Source organism: Hyperoodon ampullatus, assembly GCF_949752795.1.
Source record: "Hyperoodon ampullatus genome assembly, chromosome: 2".
NCBI classification, from domain to species: Eukaryota; Metazoa; Chordata; class Mammalia; order Artiodactyla; family Ziphiidae; genus Hyperoodon; species Hyperoodon ampullatus.
In genome coordinates this window covers 1,157,840-1,181,906 of record NC_136915.1, presented here as the reverse complement: position 1 = coordinate 1,181,906, position 24,067 = coordinate 1,157,840, and the positions used below count along the sequence as shown (strand labels likewise).

Here is a 24,067-nt window from a genome sequence, read left to right as displayed (position 1 = left end):
GGCCACAGCCAGAAAGGCCCCCGTGCACGGGCAGCGCTGGGGTTCCAGGCAGTGCCACCGCCTGGCTCTTTGAGCTGGCACTGGCCGTCCTAACAACAGCTACACATGCCAGTCAACTGGCCAACAGGGCCAGCCCCGAGGTCACCCCCAGCAGGACCCCGGGACCCTCACGTGCGCCCAAGGAGGAGGTGGCGAGCCTAGGCAGAGAGCGTGCCCCCGTGCACCAGCTGGGAGAAGCCAGCAGGGGGCCGGATGGACCGCCAGGCTGTGCGGGGCAGAGCCAGGTGGACGGTCGAGGCTCTGAGATGTGGGTCAAGCCAGGCCAGGCTCGGCCGGGCGCCGGGCCCACGGCGGGACCACGTGGCGGCTGGGCTGGGCTTTGGGTGGTTTCCGAGGCCGGCAAGGGGGCCCCTGGCCAGGCCCTCTCCCATCTGCTGGGAGAAGGGCCTCAGGAACAAGGTCAGCTGAGGGCTGGGGCCCGGCTCTGCGGCCGCTGCCCACTGAGCTCTCGCCGGCTCCCCCGCCGGCGCCCTTGGCCGCGGCTGGTGTGGCTGCGTGTTCCCGGGAACACCTAGAAACCGGGCTGCTTGGAAACACTGCGGCGTTGCCATGCGCCGTTTTCCTCCAGGCCGGCCAGGGAGGCCCGGTGCCCGGCTGAGGAATGTGGGCCCCCTCCCAGCGGCCCAAGCCGGCCCCCAGGACCCCCAGAACGGTGGCTTCTTCTGAAGGGACTGACTCAAGGTCAAGCAAATTCCTGCCAGCCCCAGAGGCCCTTTCTCGTCCCGCCCCAGGAACGCGGGGCGTCTGCGGCCCCCAGGCTGGCCCGAGCCGGAGGGTAGCGCGCAGCCAGGGAGGTGGCCTGTTTTCCACCCCGGGTGCTGGAATGTTCCGACGGTGGGAGCCGACTCCCGCGCCCCCCTCAGCTGCGGCCGCATTCCTGGGGGGAGCCCCGGCCAGCCCTGCGAGCTTTTTCCACGCTCCGGTGCCAGCACTGGCGGGCTAGGGCGGGAGAGGACGGTTTCCATGGCAACCTCACTTTCTGTTATTTCTTATTTTCTTTTTTATGGTTTCTCCAACTTTGAAGCTCTCCAGACAGTTTACAGACTGCAAGGAAGAAACGTGTTTCCTTCTCTCCCATGTCCCCCAGCGGACAGCAATCCCACCCCCAGAGCCGCCCCTTCCCACAAGACAAGCCAGACAGCCATGTCTTCAGAGGCTAATTATTTCTAAAAAGCAACCTAGAGGAAGTGAATTATTTTTCTCCTAAAAAGATAAGAAAGTATTTTCAGAAGAACCCCTGCCCTCAGCCACGCAGCCCCATCGGCGGGGTGGGGAGGCCCTGAGCCCGGCCCACCTTGCAGAGCTGGCATGTGTCCTCGGCTCCGGCCCCAGCTCTGCCCCAGAACACGGGGTGGGAGGTGACTCCCCTCACCCCAAATACACTTATTCACCTGCGTTGCACACCCAGCTCCCCAGGAGGAGAAGGGCCTGGAGCCCCGGTCAGGGTACTGAGGCGGGGTCCCTGGGTGGGGGTTGGGGGGTGCGGGGGATCTGAGGGCGGCGGCAGCCTGGTCCAAGTGCCCGCCGCTCGCAGGGGGGTGTGTCGTCGTGATCCGTCACGTGGCCACCCCTCCGTTCCCGGGCCACACGCTGCCCGCTGCCTTCAAACACCTTCCGGTCTCGGCACAGGGCTCGGGCCAGCAGCCCCACGTCCCTGGAGGCGGCCCTGAAGCCCCGAGCTAGGGGCTGCCTGAGGCACCAACCACTGGCTTTAATAGAACGTGCAACACCGACTTCCGAGGGGGGGCCCTCCCCCGACCCCTGACCCCCGGACACACGTGGCGGCTTATCTGGGCGTCCCAAGACGGGGCAGCTGGTGGTGGCTGGTGCCCTTCTCGGCTGGCACGTTTGCACCATCCACGCTCTCTCCGGGGTGAGCCCAGGCCTGGCGGTCCCAGTCCCCCGGCCACAGAGCCCTGCAGCGAAGCCGGCCCAGCTGACCCCTCGGCCCAGCACTGCCCGGAGGCCGGCCAGCCAGTGTCTGCCTCCCTGCTGTCCCTGCCTTGGAGGGTGGCTCAGGGGCCCCGCTGGCAGCCTGGGGGTCAGGACGGCTCCCAAACAAGAAATCAAGAGGCCGTAGGCAGGTGATTTGTTTTCCAGAAACCAGAGGCCGTGTCTGCAGGGACTGCTTGTCAAATTTTACAGCTGCCTCTGAAATGCACCCCCAGCCAATCAGCCAGGTCTGGGGCTGGGGGATAGAGCAGGGGACACACCAGGAGGCCTGGGGGCAGCCAGACGTGCAGCCACGTGGAGGAGCCGGCGGAGGGGCCCACACCTGCCAACCCCCTACTCGGGGTGCAACCACACTCCAAACCCCGGATCCAAAGCCTCCGCCCGGGGCCCCCAGATCTCCCCGCATCCGCACGGGGCTGGGCTCACCCCCTGCCTCGAAGCCCACTACCTCCTCCTCTCCCTGACCACCTGCTGCCCTCGAGGAGTATGAGGAAGGGGGAGGGGACACCCAGAGCCCTCAGCCCCTCCGTCCCCAGCACAGTCACCGCTGGGCCCGAGTGGACCGCCCCTAAGCCCCCAGCCACGAGGATGACGCTGCTGCTTCCCATCCGAAACGCCCTGCTGACCCCACGCCCCTCATCCCGCACCCACTTCCCTCCTACGCTTGCCGTCTGCACCCTCCCCTCCCCGATGAGCACCCCACCCCCACTTCAGTGCTCAGAGCAGGGCCACCTGCCCCAAGGGGCTCCAGGCACCAGACGTGGCCCTGGCAAGGCCCCCCATCCCCTTGACTCTCAGCCCTGGGGCCCAGGGCTTGGGCCGCCCCCCACCTCCCGGGAGCTCACTGTCTCCTGGTCTCCCCTGGCTTCAGCAGCGGTGGTGCGACCGCCCCCTCGGGCGTCCAGGGCCCCGTAGACCTGACGTGCCCCACACCCGCTCCTCCTGCTGGGCTGACAACTATGCAGTCTTCTGTCCTTAAGGCCCAAATCCTTCACGTCCACCTTTGTCTGTGGTCCACGCCCCCCCCTCAACCCCAGCAGTCCTGCAGGTCATCAAGGTGCGTCCCCAGCTGACCCCATCTCACCCCACCCAGCCCTCGCCCCGCTCCGACGTCTCTCCTCCACCAGAAGGTGACCCCACGGCTCGCTGCCCCTACTGCCCCCTGCTCCCTGCGTCCTTCAGGCATGCTTCTGCCTCAGGGCCTTTGCACTTGCTCTTCCCCTCCTCACAAGGCCTCCCCCACCCCAGCTCCAGCAACACGGCCTCCTCGCTCCCCGCTTCCTCTTTGGTCTTCTGCACGTGTCACGGCCTAGGACGCCGTGCGTTTCACAAACGAATCTCCCGAAGGGTGGGCATTTCTTCAGTTCTGTACACCAGCACACCTCGGCACCTGGTGCAGCGTGTGGCCTACACAAGGCACCCAGCGGGTATTTGTAAGGAACGGGTGAACGCGGAGCACCCAGTTGGTGCAGCCGCTACTCCAAGCCGGGCAGCGTGGAGGCACTGGAGACAAACAGGCAGAGGAGGTGTGCAGGGCAGGGCGTGGCGGGGGGGGGGGACAGCTGGAAGGACAGGTGTAAGGACAGACGGACGGATGGAAGTATGAATAAACAGAGGGATGGATAGATGGATGGTGGGTGGATGGATGGGGATGGGTGTAATGAGGGATGGAGGGAGCACAGGTCCATTTGTCTTTAGGACGTAGGTCCGTGTGGAATAATTCTGTTCTAACATGAAAGGCAAGAGGAGGCTGATGATCAAAACCAATCCAGAGCCCGCGAGCCCTTCACCCTTCCTGCTTTTCTCTTAGTAGGTTTCCCACCCAATTTTCCCTCAATACACAGCCAACAGCAGGCAGATGGGGCGGCGGGGTGCAGCTGATCCCCCTGCAGGACTAGGGGAGCTGAGCCCCGGTCCCAGGCGACCCTCCCGGCTCCCAGGGCAGGGGGAGCGGCTGGGCAGTGAGCCCGGCCAAGGGCCAGCTTCGGCGTCAGGAACAGAGAGGAATGGCAGCCAGTGAGTGAAAGGGGGTTCCAGAGCCTCCGCGATGAGGGAGCTGATGTAGTTCTGAGCCTGAGACGTGGGGTGGCAGCTGGGGAGCCCGAAGCAAGCCGCATCTGTCAGCCTCCTTCTGGTTCGACGAGCTCAAGGAGCCACAGACGCTGCCAGCCTGGTCCAGCAGGGCCTCCGCCTCTGAATGTCTGTCAGGAGAGGAGAGGCTGCGGGTGTCCCAGCAGTGAGTTCCCAGAAGGGGCCCGTCCTCAGGAACCCCTGACTCCTGCATCGTGCCTGGGCTCCTGGGGGCTCTACCCCACCCACAGTGCGTGGAGGCGGACGGAGGGGGTGCAGGACGGCACCCCCTCCGGAGGGTGTGGCAGGTGAGGTGCAGGGGGCGGTGTCCACACGGGGCTGCGTGAACCCCAGGGGAGACCCGTGCCCTTGAAAATCCCCTAAGACAGCTTCCTCCAGGCCCCATCATCCAACGGCTCCACCCCAAGACTCAGCAAGTCGCTCCGCAGCTCCTTCTTTGCTTCAAGATAAAACCACACTTCTGTCAAAAGAAAAACAATGAAAATGATGTTTCAATTTAAAAAACAAAAATGCTGGAAACAGAAGCAGCTGCTGTGTTTCCCACACGCCCGGGTCAGGAGGCATCTTCTGGGGTTGAATTCCAAATCAGCATCACGGTTTTCAGTCCCCAAACCCAGGGCAGCAAGTTCAAGGTCGCCGCCCCACAAGGACTACACGGGCCTCCCGGGTCGTGGGGCGGAGGCTGCCCACCGTGGGTGCCCCCGCAGACTTGGAGCGAAGCTGGTTGTTCAGTCGGCAGCCTCTGCAAACACAGGGCCCAGGAAGCCTCCTACTTTCCGAAGCCCGAGGGCAGGGGCTGCTCGGAACCCCGGAGGTGGGATGGGGGCAGGATGGTCCCAGGTGAAAGGCTCCATCCCCTGCCCTCCCCTCGTGCCCACCCGCTGCCAGGAGTCCTGGGTGGGGGGCAGCCACCGCTCCTGGCCGCGTGCCCAAGCCACGGCCCCAGGGACCCACCCGGACTTCAGCTGAAGGTCGGGGGGTGCTGGGGGGATTCAGACACCAGAGGCACCACCCCCAGCCCGTTAGGACCCCCAGTTCTCACACTGTGTCCCACAGACAAATATGTAGAATATCTGAATTCTCACAAAAAAAAAGAAAAAGAGGGAGGGTCAGCAGAAGCCAGAGGTGCTGGCCCGGCCATTACACCAGCTCTGGAGGAGGAGCTGGGAGGGAAGAGGGGGTCCTGGGAGGGGCAGCATCCAGCCTGGACCACGAAAGGCCGGAGGGGCAAGGCGGCCGCAGGCTGGGCCCTACCTGCACACAGTGCCCCCCAGGCAGGCGGGGGCTCCGGCGGGCCTGCCTCTCGGGGGCGGCTATGCGTCTGCCTCTGGCCTGGAGAGCACCCCCCCTCCCCGGGGCCTCCTCCTCAGAGGCAGGCAGGCCTCTTGGGAGTCTCCCAGGAAAGCAGCACCAGTGGGCCAGGTGGGGCCTCCTAGCCACCCTCCTCCACACCGGGGTGGGGCGGGCAGGCGGACAGAGGCTGGTGGGGTGCTGCCTTGAGGCTGCCCCCCACATGCCTTACACCCCAGGAGGCTACACAGGCTCCAGCAGGCTCAGGGAGGGGGCTCCTTTCTCCCCTGGGCCTCGGCGTCCCCGGTGGACCCTCCTCCTGCCTCTGACTTCTGGGGCTGGGGATTGGCTCCGGATGGCCCACTCACGGAAGGGACATTTACCAAGTGACAACCACGCGCCTGAGTCCTAGCAAAGCCCCACCAGGAACAGAGGACACCTTCGTTCCTCGACTGGAGTCTGGAGCCAGAGACAAGGGACACACACAGAGACAGGAAGAGATGGGAGAGGTGGGGGCACCTGCCCTCTGCCCAGCCCACTTCCCAGCAGGGCCTCGGCAGGCACAGCCCCTCAGAACACCCAGCGGCAGCCTGGTACAGGCCGCTCCTCCCAGCCTCCCCTCCCGCTGGCCGGCGGGTCGCCCAGGATGCCCCCGGCGGAGGCCTCCCTTCTCCACAGCCCGGGCAGGCCGCCTGGTCTCGGTGCCAGTCGGGTGGTGAGGCCAGCTGTGCAGAGCAAACCCCCGCCACCCCCAGGGAGGGCTTCCTGGAGGGCGCAGGGGGGCCAGCCCGCCAGCCTGGCTCCGGGGCAGCCTGGCCCGCTCGGTGAGCTCGCTGCTGGCCCGAGGTGCCCTGGGAGCCCTCGGTCCTGGCGGAGTCGGCGAGGGTCTCCAGGCCTGTTTCAGCAACACTGCTGGGGCACACAGACAGCTGCCCGCGGCGCCCCCCTTCTGCCCCCCCCTTCAGGGAGGCCCGGGGCGTCTCTGATGGAAGAGCCGGGCTGGGGCGGGCACAGGGGACCTTGGGAGGCAGGTAGGGAGCGGCTGCCGCAGGCCCCCCTCCTCAGGCCCGGGACTGCCTCGGGCCCGCAGCAAACCTGGGGGTGGCCCGGGGGCAAGCGAGCCAGGCGGTGACCCACACTGGCCGCAGCTGCCCCAGCCCAGGCTCCTCTTGGCGTGAGGCCCTGGGTCTTGAGGCGCGGGCGGGCGCCCCACTGCCACGGCCGGGGACGTTCTCTGATGGAGACTATAAATAGGACTGTCATGGGGACACCAGATGTGCGGGCTCAGCCGGCAGGCCAGCCCTCCCGCCCCACACGAACCCTGAGCGGGACTGCTCCCCCAAACACGGGACACGCGTCCTCCTGGTAACCCTCCCGTCCACAGGGGTTCAGAGCACTGTCAGCCGCCCCTGACCCTTCCCCCTGGACACCCAGCAACAGGAACCAGGACAGGTCCCTCGCACAGATGCGGCTCCAGAGCCCAGCGGCTGGGATCACCTGGGGAGGGGCCCGGGAGGAGTGCCGTCTACCCCCCGCACCCCCGAGCCCTCAACACTCCTTGGCCCTCCACGCAGCACAGATGCCAGCTTGGCTGCGTCAGCCACCGGGGCCTCTGCACCAGATCGAGGCCGGGCTGGCCCTCCAGGGGTTTCTCATCCTGTGGGCTAATCCTTGGTGAGCCCCTCTCGAGGACCCCACTAGAAAAGAGGGCAAAGGTGGAGCAGAAATGAAGGGGAGCCTTCAGGCAGATGCCTGGGTCAGGGCTGGGGGTGCACCTGGAGCACCGCAAAGGTCCCGAGCTGGAAAGAACCTACTGGCAGGCGGGTGCACTGGAGAGCTGGCCAGTGAACAGCCGTGAGGACCCAGAGGCAAGGCAGGGCCTGGGGAGGGGGCCCCAAGTACCGGCCAGTGCCAGGGAGAGGTAGGGTGTGTAGACGAGGGGGTTACCATCCAGATGACAGTGAGGCCTGGGGACAGAGGAGGCCAGGCCTAGAGAAGGCAGGGACGGAGAGAGGGGCAGGGGAGAGCATTTCTACAGGGGGAGCAGGTCATGCGCGGCCTTCTCTGGTCACATCCTTCAAGGCCCATCCCACCTCCCAGCCTGGGGGCTGGGGTGCCCTGGGGCTTCCCTACCCCCACCCCCGTCCAGAGGAGGTGCTTACCCCCCCCATTAGTGACTAGGCTCAAGTCTGCGCCTGCATGGAGGGCAGTGGGGAGGGACGGGGCCCAAGGCCTCCAGGGAGCCCGGGCAGGGTTCTGGGCACAGGGATGCTTTTCCACACCGGTGGGAACGCGCTGCCCAAAGTTCGAGGGGTCTTAAAGGATCCGTTTTCCTTCGGATCTGGCATAAAAGGCAGGCGGCTCCCCCAGAGAAAAGGGCACCCAAGCAGGCTGAGCGGAAACCTCCTGGGGAGGGCGGGTTCGTATGCCGACCCCGGAGCAAGCCCCTCCCTGCGCTCGGCCCGGAGGTGCAGTTCCCGCCTCCGCCGCCGGGGGTCGCGCCGACACCCCGGCCCCCCTAGGCCGCGCGGCGCTCGGATGCGTGGACACGTCAGCGCCCGCCCGCCCCCGCAGGGGAGACGCTCGGAGCGCGTGGGGAGCCCCTACCTTACCCCGGAGGGAGGGCGCGGGGGCTCCAGCCCAACGTGCCCCCAAGGCCCCTCCCCCCCACAGGGTACCTCTGTGTCTCCCCCCATCCCGCCTCTCCCCAGCGCGCAGGTCGGGAGGGGGGGGGGGCACTTCCTGCCGCCCGCTCCCTCCTTCCCGAGCGCGCGCCACCCCCGGGCACCGGGCCCCGGGCCCCGGGCCCGAGTGCCCGGGCTGCGGGGTGTGGGTTGCCCCGGCCCGCTCCGCCCCCACCCCGGGCCTGAACCTGATCCCGCCCCTCGCGGTGGGTGGAAGGGTCGACCTCGCGGCGGCGGGGGAACGCGCGGCCCCACCCCCGCGCCCGGCGCAGGCGTAGAGAGGAGGGGCCTGGACGGGGGCGGGCCGCCCCGTCGTAACCCCATCTCCGACCCCGCCCCACGGCCGGAAGCGCCGCCGCGCCCACCCCCGTCGGAATCGGAGGCGGACAGAGCCCCGCGCCCCACGCCGGGCAGGGGGAGGGGAAGTGAAACCGAGCGGCCCCGGGGCCGCGTCGGGGTTTCTGTAGACGCGTAATCGGAAACTGAGGCCACGGGGCGGGGGCGCGGCAGCCGCGCGGCCCTCCCGGACCCCGGCCGCCTGCGTTCCCGCCGCCCCCGTTCTGCCGGGGAAGCCCCCTCGGCCGCGGAGATGGGGCGCAGCATCCTCCCCTCTCCAGCCTCGCTGGATCTCAGGAGGCAGCTCCGGGGAAGGAAGTGGGGGGATCTGCCCTGTCCCGACTGCAGCGGGGCCTTCCTGGGGAGGGCGTAGCCCACCATCCTTGTCCCCGCAGCCCGCCCCCCAGGCTCCTAGCACCGCCCACGAGGGGCGCACACCCTCCGGGTGACTCACTCCGGCGGAGACACCCACTCCCTGCCTGATTCACTGGGTGCCGGGCCCCACACGGACACCCCGTGCTGGGGGTGCATCTCGGGTTCGCGCTCTGCACCCCCATCGGCACGTTTGCTGGGCGTCCGAGACCCGCGTGACTTGGGAGAGGCCTCTTGGGATGCCGCGCGGCCTTGGCCCAGCAGGGCGTGGCCCCCGACCCGCAGCCTTAGACTCCAGACCGGGAACCCGGAGCCGCGTGCAAATCGGGCGGCAAAGGGGCTTAGGTTCACCCCAAAAGGGCCTGCCAAAGGCCTCCGCACCCAGCCCGCGCGCCACCGTCCCCCCACACCCCGCCCGGCTTCCGGCCAAGCCGGAAGGAGCAGGAATTTGGAATGTTGGGAACCAGCATTATAATTCTCCAGGGGCTTCTCCGCCCCCGCCCTTCCCCCGGGGGTGGGCGGGGCAAGGGGAGGAGCCTAGTCTGCCTCCGACAAGGAGGGGTGGTACCTCCAGGGCTGGGGGCCACCCTGCTGTCTGGCCGAGGCACGGTCTCGCGGGTGCCGCGTAAACCGGGGCTGGGGGAAGGCCCGGGCACCCGGCCCAGCGCCAACCTCAGGCACGGGGGCGCAGAAAGGCGGGGGCGAGGCCCGTGTCCTGGCAGGGGTGCCTGCAGGGAGGCCGCACTGGACGGAGGAGCCCCGACCAGCTGGGCCTCCCAACACCGGGCGTGTTGAAGCAGCCGCTGCCTTCCCGCCGGGGAAGCAGTTGTGGGGAACGGCAGACGCCCCCAGTGACGGGGCCAGTGACACCTGCCTGGCCGCGCCGGCTGCAGCCCTCTGGACGCAACACCACCCTTCCCCGGCCCGGCCTTGGCAGGGAGCCTCCTCCACAAACCACCAGAGCCCTTTCTGGGACTGTTTTTTCTTAGAAACAGGAAGTTGGGGTGTGGGCCACACGTCCCCCAGGTCAAGGCCCCGCCGAGGGCAGAGCAGGGTGGGGGTTTGGGCTCATGGGAACTCGCCATCCTGCCCGGCTCCTGCAGCCCTCTGGCGCCCGACGGAACCCCAGGTGTACGCAGACGGAGGAGAGGGGAGGGAAACAGGACGACCCGGCCTGGCTGCCCAGGCTCTGCTGCCCACCCGGCGCCAGCCGCAGCACTGGGCCACTTGGGCCTCTCGGTGGCGCCTCCACGAGTCCGGCCCCGGGCGTGTAGAGCGGGCGCACTGGTGCTGTCCTCCAGGTCCCAGCCCCGCAGCCGCTCGCCCGAGCAAAGCCTGCCCCCCAAGGCCAGGAGACCCCTGCCCCAGACGAGGTGCCGCAGCCGTCTTGGGCCTGAGGACCCGGGTCTCTGACCCCAGCCCTGGTGGCTCAGCCCCTCCTCTTCTGCAGCGGAGCTCCTGGGCCCTGCGTCCTGATCACTGTCCTGATCACTGGGCAGCGTGGGGGGTCTTCTCCGCTGCTGCCCCGTGTCTGACGCTTTCTCGTGCTCACAGGTGAGCATCTGTCCCGGTGGTCCCACTGCCAGACGCTCTGGCTGGGAGCCCCGCGGAGGGCACCGTGGACACAGCCCTGGATGCCTGACGCAGCGCGCCCAGCCTGGCCGTGCACTAGGCCCGGCCAGGGTCACCAGCTGGCCCCGCCCCACCCGCCTGGCCAGAACAGGGAGGTTTGGTTTTGGAGGGTTTTAGGATGCAGGCCTTCCTTCCAGGAAGGCCCCCACCCGCACCCTCGCCGTGGGCCTGGGGACCCCAGGGCCGCAGAGGATGGAGCCCAGGAGGGCCTGTGGGGTGGGACCTGACGCAAGTCGGTGCGCACTTGACGCCCAGCTTGCAGGGCGCCTGGCACCTTCTTCTCCTGACTCGGTGGAGGGACCAGAGGGTTCTGAGCGTGGGGGAGGGGTGGGGGGAGGAAACCTGAGGGGCTGAGGAGGGGGAGGGTGGGCACCCCGACACTAAGCGCGTGCTGCCAGGGCTTTCCCTACATGACAGGTTGCAGACCGCAGAGCCGTGCCCACGGCCTGCCTGGGTGCAGGGGGGACCTGATGCCACCTGCCTCTCTGGGGCTGCAGGGGGCACCGGTGACGGGGCGCTGCCAGGTACCTGCCTCCCCTCTTTGCTTGGGTTTTGCAGGACTCAGGTGGCCTTGGACATGAGTGCTCTGATGGGGGCCTTGCAGAGAAGGCAACCTCAGGCTCCCTCCCACACAAGGTGCCCTACCTATCCCTGGAGGTTTCCGGAACAGGCCTCCATGGCAGCAGGAGTGACCTGGGAGAGAGCCTGGGCCGAGCTTCCTGCCTGCAGGGGCTGCCAGGCCGGGCACAGAGCAGGAAGGCCCGACCCCAGCCCGGCCGGACACCTGCCTGGCACAGGACGCTCCACGACAAGCCAGGTCGGGCTGGCTCCACCTGCCTGCCCACCCCCCTGCTGTGCGGCCACCTGCTCCAGGGCTAGGAGCCCCAGCGGCCCTGGCCCCTGGCACAGGCCTGGGCACAGATGGCCCTGTGAGGCCTGCCTGCAGGCGCACGTCCTCAATCCTTGGGGGCAGGGGCCGGCAGGCATCCAGGTCCCCAAAGTTCTGTCCCCGTATCCCTCCCAGGGTCGCCCGTCAGTGGGTGGGCAGACAGGAGGGTGCAGGGCTGCTGCCCCCCAGAGCACAGTGGGTTTCTGTGGGGAGGGGTCCAGGGTCCCTTCCGAGGCCCTGGTTTCACATCCCGCTGATGGCCCCACCCTTTCCTGGGGGCACAGACTGTCCTGGGGGACGAGCCAGCCTCCCTGTTCCCTAGGGAATTCCACCTCCCTGCGAGGAGAGGGGGGATTACCCAGGTCACCCAGAGTGTGGCCAGGGCTCCTGCCAGCCCCGGTGGACCACCAGCTGCCCGGCGGCCTGGTGAGCACAGCGTGGGAAGGAGGCCTCAGGGATCTCATGACCCTCCCTAATCTGACTTAGACCCGCTCGTGGGGCCCCCCGACAGTTCTCTTCCTGGCCAGCAAGAAGGGGTGACCCTGCGACAGGACAGGCAGAGACGGGACAGGGGCAGGCTGGGGCCTGGGGCCAGGTGGGCCAGGGAGGGGACTGCTGGCCACAGCTGGGCTCTGCTGGAGGTGTGGGTGGGGTGGAAGCTGGGTGGGGGCCACACGGAGGGCCAGGGGCTCGGGGAAGGGAGGATGGGCCGTGCCAGCTGTTGCTGTAAAGGGCACGCGGCTTCCTCTTTCCACGAGGGCGCGCCTGGCATCCGCCTCCCCGGATAAGGGCCCAGCGCTCGGCCTGCGGTTGGCCCCTTTGACCACAGGACGCTGGGTAGGGGCTGGGGGGCCAGACTGTGGCTCTGGGGCCAGCAGACTAGAGGGGTGGGGACCCCAAGACACAGGAACAGCTGAGAGCCGAGGGGGCTGGGGCGAGGCCTGTAGCTGCCAGTGACGGAGCAGAAGTGAAAGCCGGGGGTGGGAGCCACGGGGCAGGGACCGAAGCTGGGGAGCCAAGGAGGTTCTCAGGAGCACCCCGCCCCGGGCTCACGTCACCCCAGGCCTCGGGGGCACTTGGGAACTGGCTCCAACGTTGGGGGGGGGCCCGCCAAGAGCTGCCGGTACAGGGACACTTGCTCCAGTCCAGGGCCCTGGGCAAAGACCAGGCTGGGGGATGGCCCCGTGGGTCCCTACAGAGGCCCTTGCTGGTGTGACAGTCCCGAGCCTGGGGACCCAGAGGTGGGGGGGGGGCAGGGGGCTGCCAGGAATTCCCGAGGAGGGGCCCCCTCCCTCCCTGAGGGTCTGATCTCCTCTCTCCGAGCCCTCGGGGTGCCCTGACCCCTTCAGTATGGGCTCGGGAAGGGGGTTCTGAGCTCAAGACGGCTCCCATCCTGTCTTCTCTGGGCCGGGGGTGCCCAGAGCCCTTTAATGCCATCAGGTTACACCCAGAGGTGAGCCCAGGGCAGCTCAGGAAGATGGCTGAGCCCAGAGCCCCCGGGAGCTGCCACCGGCCCAGCTCCAGGCCCCCGACGGGCTGAGCATCACGCTGGCCGTGAGGACACCCCCAGACTGCACACCCACTGCACTCCCCCAGCCCCAGGGGGCCCCCAGTCTCCCTCGGGAACACCTCCCCCCACCATTTCCCTGGCCGTCAGGACCATGGGCGTTACGTGGACCGCCCAAGCGGGGAGCCGGGGTGGAGCCAGGGGCCGAGGGGCTGGGCGCTGGCGGCCAGAGATGCTTTGGGGAAGGGTGAGGAGAGGCCGTCGCCAGGCGGAGCCCAGGACGAGGCCTCGCGTCAGCTCCGGGGACAAGCGCAGACCGTGGGGCACACGGCACCCACGCAGTGGTGACACTGCCCTGCAGGGGCGGCAGATCTGGACACGGGGCATCACCCCCAGTCACACCACCCAACCCTGCTGGGCTCAGTGGAGGTCGTGAGGAAGACATCCGTGTCCAGCACTGGGAGTGGCAGGGCCTCAGCTGCCCTCAACCGGCGTCCACGCCTGCAGGACCCCCGACGGGCCGTAGTGGACGGCTGGCCACTCAGGAGACCCCAGAAGACAGCGCTGCACAGCAGCCTGGATGTCCAGGCAGAGGCAGCGGTCCGGTGGACGAGGGACCACACGGCCCAGTAACGTGGACACGGTGTCTGGCCACCGGCCTTCCTCCCTCTCTCCTCCCCCCTCTGGGTACGTGGGCCAGGAGCGCTCCCTGGGGGCCGTGCCTGCCTCACCTCTTGCGGGGCACTGCCCCAGGGTCCAGCCCTACCTGGGGAAGGGGGCCCTCAGATTCTGACTGATGGCCCTACAGCTCAGTGGAAGGCCACTCCTGAGAGGGACAGGAGTCAGGCCCAGGTGACACCTGGGCACCGAGGGGGGCAGAGGGTATGGGGGCCGTGGCTGTGTTCCATTCAGGTGGGTCTGTCGCCCACACCACTGGGCCCAGGGCCCCAGGCACAGCTCTCGGGTCCAATGCACGGGCGGGAAGGGGGCGGGGCTGCAGCTTAGGGCCCAGCCTGCCTCCCTTCCCCTGACCTGTCCCCGACCCTAGGTGGCACCCCATGACCCTGGACCTTGGGGCGGCTTTCTCCTGGGCCCTGCTGTCCCCTGCCCCAGCCTGGCCTGGGTGGAGTGGGCTTCTGCTTCCACACTACAGCCCATCGTGTCCCCCATCCCCGGGGGCTCCAGGGGAACACTTCTGGGCCCAGGTCTGGGGGGCTTCCCAAGGCTGCGGGGAGGAGTAGGAACCCGGGAGCCCTCCCAGGCTGGGGTGCGTTTTCTCCGGGTGACCTGTGAGGCCCCACGGCCTGGGCGGGGAGGCCGGACCTGGGTGGCCAAAGGAAGCCTAGTGAGGTGGCACCCTGGGGCCCAGAACCAGGGGCGGGGCGGGGCTGGGGCGGGGGGGTCCTGGGGAAGCCCCCAGGTAGTCAGGCAGGCAGGGGGCGGCCCTGTGCTCATCCTTCAGGGCAGCACATCGGGGTCTGCGGTTCTGATGCCACCTGGCCCCCTCCCCGTTAAAGACATGGGGCAACTCTGCAAGGAGCTGGCCATCTACCCCGGGCGGGCAGGCCTCCAGGCCCCATGGGGGACAGGCCAGGAAGGGCCCCCAGCCGACGCCCACAGTACAAGGAGGAGCCGCAGCTTGGCGTGACCTTGAGGGAGAGGGATGGAGGGCGCCCCCGCTGGGACCTGCCCGCTTGTGCCCCGTGTCCACTTGGGGTCAGTGGAGACTGAAAGGCCCCAGGGTCTGATCGACCGGAAGACAGGCGCCCCTTCCTGGGCTCAGGCCTAGACGGTGGCTGGAGGAGGGGCTCTGGGGTGGCCAGGCGAGCGAGTCCTTTATCTTACGACGTCGTCTGTTTGGGGAGGGGCGCCAAAGGACTAACGGGCACACAGAGAAATCTGCCAAAAGCTGTTGTTTTCTTTTTAAATCAGGCATTTATAAACAAGAAAGCATACATTAATTACATAAAAATAGTTTTCGAATAGTGAGTAAGTCATCATATTGTCATTAGCAGCAGCAAAGGAGAGAAGGGGACGGTGATGCAGACGCTCCCGGCGGGTACGAGGGTGGAGCTGTGGTTTTTTTCCTTAATTGAAAAAAAAAGTGTCATTTGTGACTCCTGACTTAAAGCAAGAACAAGACGGGCCTCCCCGAGCCTGGTGGGCGCGGCGGGCGGTGTCGCCCAGAAAACCGGCTCGAGCCGGTGGGCATGTTCTGCCTCAGGTAGAAATAACCCAGAAAACAAGACAGCTACCAGGTAAGAAGAGAGTCCCGGCAAAGGACCCACCACGTATACGTATGATACACGAGTATCAGAGGAAAAAGTATTTACATGGCCGCTTTGTACATCGGCGAGTTCTGTACGAAAAGCAAGATATTGTGTGAGTGAGTTAGCTGCTCCGTAGATATGAATGTTATTGCTGTTGTTTTTTCCCTTCGTTAAAAGTCTTCTTTCAGCATAGAAATAACGAGTGATTAAACTGAATACACGATCATTTCAATAATGGGTATGACACACGGGGAGAGTCAACAGCCTACGGGAGAGTGCCTCTTCAGAAAAGAAACGCAACTGCAGCTGCCTGGCAGGAGCCCGGGGACCCTGCCCCCGAGGACGGGGACGAGGACAAGGGGGGACAGCCCCATGGCTGGCCTCACCCAGGGGCCGCCACCGGCGCTGGCAGGCCAAGGGACCTCGGGGCGGGCCTGAGTCCACCGCCCCACCTCCAGCTCTTCCCGACACCTGGGGACCAAGCCAGACAGTGGCGGCGTAGACCCGGTGGCCGAGACGTGCAGGTGACCGGAGGGGACAGAGTGCGGGCGAGGAGGCGCAGCGGCCCCCACTCGCGACCTGGAAAAACGTATCTCCCTCTGGAGCCTAGAAACTCAGAAAGTAAACGGAGCAAAGCAGGTGGCCTCGGGCGGGTCCCGGGGGGCCCTGCGATCTCACTACGGATTTTCAGACTTGGCAACAGAAGCACACTGACACGCTTAACGCTTTGCTCCAACTAAATCATTTACTTTCCCTTGAAGAAATGACCGCAAAAACACAACTCTGGAAAAACAAAGCTAAACACAGCATTCTGAGTGTTGCGTGACACAACCGACCCTCTACACGACACGGTAATAATGCCCATCGGTGGATATACGTATGGCAGAGGTTTTAAATTCCATGCATACAGATTTAATAACTGCAAAGAAAAACAGAAGCAAAAAAATTTAAAAAAAAAACAAAAAAAAACAAACAACAACCACCAAACAAACGCTGCATATACACGATGTCCCTTTTGCATTGCACTTTAGAAGGGGGGCCGGCAGCACCCGGCCCCCACCCAGTAAACCAAGGGCAAAACCTCACCGACGATGCCGTCACCCGGTCTCCGCTCCACTCGGCGGTCGCGGCACCAGCCCCGGCCACGCTCGCAGCTGCCGGGGTGCTGGAACGGAGTCGGGCAGAGGGTTCTGGTAAGATCTCTCCATGTAAATAAATACCATGATTTTAGGACGGGCAGCCACCTCGTCTACTGGGAAATCATTTTTCAAGCTTGGGCATAAGAAACCTTATACAATTCGCATACAGTTGAGAGTAAACGAGATTATTTGGAATAAATGCAAGTAACTCATTGTGATAGTGGCAGATTCAATAGCTACTGAAGACATATTTTGGGGGTAAAAAGACAAGTCAGGGTTTGCTGTACAAGATGCTGGAAGGCACAGAACTACCCCCCGAAGTTCAGTTTTTGCATTTTCGTTTTCGTGTGATTCCCTTGTTCAACCAAGCACCAGAGAGAGGGGTTTCTAAACACTTGAGCACTTAGGATGTGAATGCTCTATAAATCGGTTTGCAGTATTTGAAAGTAAAAACCTCAGTTAACTGGGGAATAAAAAGAGAAGGGAAGATTTTTGACAAAGTGCAGTTCTAAATATACGTTTAAATGAACGAACAAACAAAAAGAAAAAGTGAAATAATGCTGTGTTTTGTTCCAATGCTGCAGCCTCAGTCCCCAAACAGAAGGAGCAACGTCTGCCGAATTGAGAGGGTTGCCTGGTCGAGGGCGCGTGTGCCCAGCCAGCGCGGACCCGTCTCCCCTCGCCTCCAAGCACACCTGCGGACACACCTGCGGACGGACACACCTGTGGAAGGCGGGCCGGAGCGGCGGGCGGGTAAGGCGGCAGTGTTCCAGCTCATCGTGCCTGCGCGGTGCTCTCCGTGCCCTTCCCGGTGGCAGCACAGGAGACGGGGGTCCTTGTGGCTGAAAAAATAGACTCTGGAGAAAAACCCTTTGTGTTGTCACGCGGCCGCGGGCACAGATGAGCTGTGATGGCTTCGAGGGGCAGGGCGGCTGCCACCCCGGCTCCCGTGCGGGTCCTCAGGTGGCGTCACGTGTGGGTGGGGCTTTTAAAAGTTAGTCATTAAAAAACATGTTGATTTCTTTGAATATCAAGTCTCCTTATGGGTTTTAAATAGCTTATCACAAAAGTGTAAATGTTAGAACGATCCGGCAAGCGGAGGGCCAGCTGCAGCTACCGAGCTGACCTCGACTCCGGCTGCGGTCGGGGACGGGCTTGCTCGCTTGACCTCGGCCGGTAGAAAATGTTGCAGTGGATTCCAAAAGTATGTGGTTCCAAACACTTGCTTGGTTCTAGGCACAGTAAGACGTTGTGCTATATGGACCGGGGCTGGGGGGGGCGGGGGGGCGGCCCCGCCGGCACGGAGCCCCCAGCCCCGCTGCCCGCCCGCCCGCCCGCCCACCCTGCGGCGTCCGCCCCGCACAGCAGACAGTGGGTCCGGCTAGGGCTCCAGCTCGGCCGTGCTCTCGCCGCCCGTGGCCTCAGAGCGGGGCCGCGGCCACAGCTGCTCCTGCAGCCCCTTCACCACCTTCTCCAGGTGCTCCCGGGCCTCCCGCTCCCGCAGGAGGTCAGCCCGCAGCTGCTCGCGATCGGCCTCCGCGTGCTGCAGCTTCACCTGCAGGTCCTCGATCTGGAAGGGGACACCCCGCGTTAGCCGGGTCCGCTCCCTACCTGGCCGCCGCCCCGGCCCCGGCCTGACCCTCCGGCCCATCACAGGCTTGCCCACCCCGCCGCCCACTGGACCCGGGCTGGTGAGGCTGGCAGGGCCTGGGGGAGCTTCCCGGGCGGCACCAACCCTGCCCGCGGAGACCCTGAGTGGGGGAACTACCCGAGTCCCGAACGCGGAGGCCTCGGGGCACCGCTCAGCCTCCTGGGCCTGGCCCGGGTTCCTGAGACGGCTGTGAGGCCGGAGGAGGGGCTACGTGTACCCCGTCTCCCGACCCCAGGCCAGGCAGGGTGGCCAACTGGGACAGGCTGAGACTTTTAATGGTGAGTGAGGGTGTGGGTGCGGCCCTCCCCCAGGCCAGGAGGTGAGGAGAGCCTGGGGCCAGGAAACCCCCGTGGAAGGAAGACCCCAAAGCCCAGCAGGGCCAGGTCAGCCTGCAGGCTCCCCACGCCCGGGGCGGCCCCGCGAGGAGGGGTGGGACCCTGAGATGCCGACGGACGGTGCACCCGCCCTCCCCGCCCGGGCGGCCCACGTACCTGGGCCGAGTACTTGGCCCGCAGGCGGCCGGCCTCGCAGCCCTTGTCGCACACGCGCGCCTGCCGCGCCTGCTCCAGCTCCCGCTTCAGGCGGAGCCGCGCCTCGTTGGCCTCCTTCATCTTCTTCTCATTCTCGGCCCGGAGCCGCTCAATCTCCTTCCGGAGGCTGCGCTTGGCCTCCGTGGCCTCCCGCAGCTTCTCCTTCTTGGCCACACGCAGGAACTCCAGCTCCTGGGGCGAGGGCGCCGGCTCAGGGGCGCCCTCACGCCAGGCCTCCCCGGCCCCGGCCCTCCTGTGCCCACTGTGCACAGCCCGAGGGGAGTCCCTGCGGCCGGGGGAGGGGGCTCACCCAGGCGTGGCGCCATCTGGGGGCCCCAGGGACCCTACGCGGCCAAAAGGAGAGGCGGCAGCCCTTTCCAGGGTCTCAGCCCCGGCCCCCGACACGCTCATGAAGATGCATGTGGGGAGCCCCACCTCCCACCAGAACCGGGGACGCGGTGCGGGTTTCTGAGAGCGTGGTTGAAACGGGGCTCTCGGGGCTGGCAGGGCTGTGCCGTGCTGGGGCCACGTGTCAGACGCTGGCTGAGGTGGGAATGCATCTGAGCCCTGGGGTGACAGCCCCGCCCTCCGCAAGGTGGCGCACAAGGCGACCAGGGGGCCGACGGCACAACCGCACGGTCTCTAGCCCCCGCCGGGAAAGGAAGCAGTCCCGGGTGGAGCGGCCCAGAACCAGCGCGCGAGGGGCCGGCAGGGCAGCGCCCGCTCCTTGCCCGCACGCTCGTGCCCCCGCCGGCCCCCGCCGGCCCCCGCCGGCCCCACCTGGTGGAGGCTGCGCTTGGCCTGCAGCGCGGCACTCAGCTTCTCCTCCTGCTTCACACGCATCTTCACCACCTCGTGCAGGAACTTCTCTTTGGCTTCCTTGGTGTCCAGGCCGCCCTCCAGGGCCTGCCGCAGGTGCTCCAGCTCCGCCTCCAGCCCGCTGCTCGGGGCGTCGGTGGGAGCCGCGGCGTCGGGAGCGCCGGGGGCTGTAGGCAGGGCGAGCAGGCCCGGGGAGCTCAGGTCCTTGGCGGAGCCAGATGAGGTAAAGGACGGGGAGGACAGCGAAGACAGCGAGGAGGTGACTGCAAAGCAGACGGACGGAGGAGCGTGTCAGCAGGGCACCCATCCACAGGAAAGGCCGGGCGGGCGCCCCCGCCGCACCGGGGCAGATTGGCGGGCTGCACTCACACTCCTCTCTTCCCTCCACCTCCACCTCGGCCTCCGAGTCCTTGTCCTCCTCTGGGGCAGGCCCGGGTGCCGGCGTCTCCGGGGCTCCAGGGGTGTCCACCGTCAGCTTCCGCTTCCGAGGCTGGACGCAGCTGGTGACGGGCTCGGGGGCCCGGGAGACGACCGTGGCGCAGGGCGGGCTGCTCACCACCTTGTGCTGGGCTGGCGGTGCTAGGGCCACGTTGGGGGCCACGCCCGTCTCAAAACTCTTGTAGGAGTAAAAGCTGCAGGGGTGTGGCGGGCGTCGGGGCCTCGGCATCTGCCCCCCGCAGCCCCTTGCCCCGCCCCTGTGCCCCTGCACGCCTCCGCACCCCCGCTGCACACCACCCCCCATCGCGGCCCCGGCTCCCATGGACTGCGTGAGGGAGCGGACACTACAGCCCGGGGCCCTGGGGGAGCTGCAACACGGCGAACGGCCACCATACGCGGGACAGGCCACACCAAACGTAGAGCGCGCGGCCAACTCCAGACGCCACGGAAAATCCTAGCGTCACCCCCATGCCATCAAAGAACCAGCACTTCTGCAACTGCCTCGACCAGAGGGCTGGGGATCTGACACACAGCCTCCAGACCATGTGCCCGTCAAGTTCAGTGATGATTAAAGCGGGAACCTGCTTCCCGGGCTGGTTCAGGGCCCCACAGCAGGGTCAGGCTGAGCTGGGACGCAGACATGCCCATCAGAGCTGGCGGGTACTCACCTGTCTCGAATCAGGGCTGGGAGGTGTGGGGAGAGCTCTTTGTCACTCGCAGAAACCGCAGGGGACCAGGGTCGGAAGGCAGAGAGGCGCTGGCGAGGGTGGATGCAGCCCAGGCTCTGTGGGGAGAGAGGCGCCATCAGAGGCTGGGCCCCGGGCCTCCCCGCACGCCCACCCTGCACGCCCGGGCCACACAGCACCTTGCTGGAGGAGCCGGCCAGAGTCCGCAGCCAGCCAGACTGCTTGTCCTTCTCGGAGGATGTGGGGTGCTGGGAGGGGGCGTCGTCTGCTTTTCTTACGGAGGCCGGGGGCTCGGAGACCTGTGAGCAACATAGAAGTTCCCGTTGGCAGGTTGCGAGGGGTCCCCAAGGGCCCAGTCTCAGACACAGCTGAGCAGGAGGCATGTCCAGGGACGCGTGCACCCTGCCCGACTCATCACCCAGGGCAGGACCGGCCCCACGGCAGTGCTGCACACATACCCACCGGGCACTGGTGCAAGACAGCAGGAGGGACCCCTGCCCCTACCCTCAGGCCACGGCCGGTCTGGAAGAGGCAGCCCAGGGGGCAGGCTCGCTGGCCGAGTGCAAGGCCCTGTCGGCGCCACCCAGAGCTTTCCATGGGTGCCACGCAGCACCCCCAGAGTTCTGGATTTCACCACATGGAACTAACTTCAGAAACTCCCTGTGGGCCTGGGGCAGCTGCACGATGGGCTGGCAGGGCAGCCCTGGGCCGTGCCCCCTCCCCGCCTGAAGGAACATTCCCAAAATGAACTGAGTGTGTTCAGCTTGGCAAGGAAGCCCCCTCGACTTTCCCAAGTCTTGCTGTCAGGGAAGGAAGCTTGGGACAGCAACCCCAGGCCCAGCAGCCGAGCGCTGTGTCTGCTGGACGCTGTGGCCCAAGTGGCCTCCTGGGCTGGTGTCAAACTCCCCCCCCATAATCTGCCGGCACCAGAGTCCTGAGGACACAGGGTCCCTCCCCAAGAAAACAGGACAGTCTCTGGAGGACGGACGGTGCCTCCCCCCACGGCCGGAGCCTGGGCGCGTCCGGGAGGCCACTGAGGGCGAGGGGCTGGGGGACAGTGCCCATCACCCCGGGCCTGACCTCAGGAGGGGTGGGGGAGGGGGGAGGGGCGCCTTCCGCCCCATGGGGCACTTGGAGAAAATACTGAACCCCAGAACTGACCGAGGGTCAGCAGAACTCAAGAGACAGGGGGCAGGCTGGGCCAGGCCCCCCAGGGTGAAGGAGCCAGCACGCGTGGGTGTGTGCGCAGGGGGCCGCCCCCGACCCCGCAGCCAGGGAGCCAGGCTCCCTAACTCTGCTCCAGGCAACGTGTAGCCCTCGGGCCCCAGACCTGTGGGACTGGACGGCGAGGCTCTGGCCTCGGTCCCCGCACAGGGCAGCTGTCCCAACAGCCTGCCCACCCGGCCCCAGGAGACGGTTCGGGGGTCCCACAGACAGCGGGGACCGTCTGCTCATACCTGAAAACAATCACTCAGGAAAGAGAGACCCACTTGGTGCTGCTTTTCAGGGGAAAGGAGTCGCGGTGATGCCTAGACCGGGCGACACCCACAAGGGTGGGGTTTCCTGTCTGAGCTGAGTTCTCAAGGGAGAGAAGCCACAGCGGCCCCGCCGGCTCCTCTGATTCCAAGAAACCTCAGGAAGCCTCGTGGCGGGTGTCAGATGAGCTGCGCAGCGGCGGCTTCCCACTTGGGAGAAGGGCCGGAGCTTCCTGCCCCCGCCTCACCCCGAGCCCTGGTCCACCCAGGACGCGGGGAGGCAACTGGGGAAGCCGAGCAGCCCGAGACCCCCGAGACCCCCGATCCCGGTGCACCTTCCATGAAGCGCAGCCAACCGGTTACGAAAGCGAGGAAGCAGCGGAAGAGGAGCTTGTGGACCGAGGCTGGGCGGGCGTGGGGCTGCCAGGGCCCCGAGGGAGTGTGGCCTCCTCAAAGCCCTGGGAAGGATGGGCTGGCGACAGCAGGCAGTCGGGGACAGAGCTGTGCGCGGCCATGGCCGCACGTCCCCCCGTGCGAGGAGGTGAGCCTGTGGCCTCCGGCTCCTGACCCCGCTGGGCGCCTCGAAGCCCAGGACGCTCCCCAGCAGCGGGGCTGGGAGCTCGTGGCCACTTCCCCACACTCGAGGACCCGGGTGGGAGCACGTGCCCCGTGCACACGCCCCAGCGTGGGCGGGGGGGGGTGGTGGGGCGTGCTGCCTGACGGAGAAGCCTGTAGGGACAGCGCCAAGACGTGGGTCCCAGGAGACACCCCGCCGCCACCCAGGACTGCTCAGCGGCCATGCGTGTCCGTCACCACGGAGGACAGGACACGCATCTGCCCATAGGGCGCTCCCCACTGTGGGGTCTGTGTGTCACCCAGGGACCTGTGTACATCTGCAAGGATTTGGGGGTACAATTTGGGAGTGCTGTCACTCCCGTGACTTTCATGTCCGGCCAGGCCAGGAGTGTCAGCCAAGTCAGAGGCACCAAACCGTGGGGCCCGCTGGGTATGGGTGGAGTGGGGTCTGCACGGCTGCTGGGACTGCGGCCACCACCAGAGACCAGCGCCACAGCAGCAGGCAGATGGGGGAGGGGGGGCGCTTCCAGCATCCCCCACCTCGAGCTCCCAAGGGCCATACTTAGTGCCTGAGCCCCAAAGGCCCTGCAGGCCAGCCCAGCCAGGCAAACCTGGGGGGCTCCTCCCTGCAGGCAGTAGGCCCTGGACCCACTGCGGAGCAGCCTACACCCTGCGCTAAGGCCCAGAGGTGGGGAAGGGGCGGCAGGAGGGCTGGGGGCCACCGAAGACGAAGCTCACCCTGGGTTTCCGAGTCCCCACCCCCAGCGCTGCACCGAGAGCCCCAGGGCACGCAGCACGAGGGCCTGGACGCTGGGCCCTGGCCTGCACATCTGGGGACCTCAGGAGCCCCCGGATGCTGGCAGTCCCCACCCCATGGGCCTGCCCTGCCGCGCACGCCACACTCCGTTTCTTATGCGCTACATCTTGGACATCTTCAAACAGAAAGCGACAACGTACATGGGGGAGGAAAGAAAGGAGAAAGAACATTCCAGATGCAGTTCATGGCACCAGGCTGAGGCCTGAGCACACAGCGTGACGTCTGCACACACACAGCGCTGGGGCATCCCATCCCCCATGTTCCCAGCTCTGGGGCGACCCCAGCAGTACAGAAGGGCGGATCCCACTAACCGCAATGCGGAGCCAGGGGCCAGCAGGGCACAGAGCCGCCCAGTGCTAACCTGCACAGGACAGAGCAAGAGAAGCCTAGCAGCAAGGGCAGGACCAGCCCCAAAGGGCCCGGGGCTCAAAGAGGAAGGCTCAGACTCACGGCCTCGAACACAGACACACAGGCAGGGCTGAGGGAGATGCCGCCTGAACACGGCGCAGCGGGGCTGCCCGGGCTGGGCCCAGCATGGAGCACGTGGGAGTGCGCGCCACCCAGGCAGCTGCCCAGCGGGAGCAAGCGGCCACTCAGAGTCACCTCCCTGCTCAAGTCCACGACTGCATCCGCGAGCCCTTGTGGGATGTGTGGGTGACAGGGCTCCACCCGTCCAGACGGGCGCCGCGCTGCCCTGAGAACCGCCACCTGCAGGGAGGCAGGCGTCTGTCCAGGGCACCCCGGGTCGTCAGGATACGGGGCCTCCCTGCACCCCCCAGGAGGCACACGCACCTGCTCAGGGTTGTGCACATGTGAAGCTCAGCTGTGCAGGCCGCGCACTGGCAACCGGAG

General features: G+C 66.5%; 1 protein-coding gene across 2 annotated transcripts in view; it reads right to left on the bottom strand.

Annotated features, from left to right (window-relative positions):
• Window positions 1-17,604: 17,604 nt before the first annotated feature.
• Window positions 17,605-24,067, bottom strand: part of SKI (SKI proto-oncogene) — a gene marked incomplete at both ends in the record, with an annotated part of 57,661 nt that continues 51,198 nt past the window's right edge. The window contains 6 exons of one of the 2 annotated variants that reach the window (XM_079728593.1): window positions 17,605-17,793; window positions 18,366-18,596; window positions 19,185-19,486; window positions 19,593-19,855; window positions 20,330-20,445; window positions 20,527-20,646. In XM_079728593.1, coding sequence (XP_079584719.1) covers window positions 17,605-17,793; window positions 18,366-18,596; window positions 19,185-19,486; window positions 19,593-19,855; window positions 20,330-20,445; window positions 20,527-20,646 — 1,221 coding nt within the window. The remainder of the gene's footprint in view (window positions 17,794-18,365; window positions 18,597-19,184; window positions 19,487-19,592; window positions 19,856-20,329; window positions 20,446-20,526; window positions 20,647-24,067) is intronic. The other variant, XM_079728594.1, reaches the window with a different exon arrangement.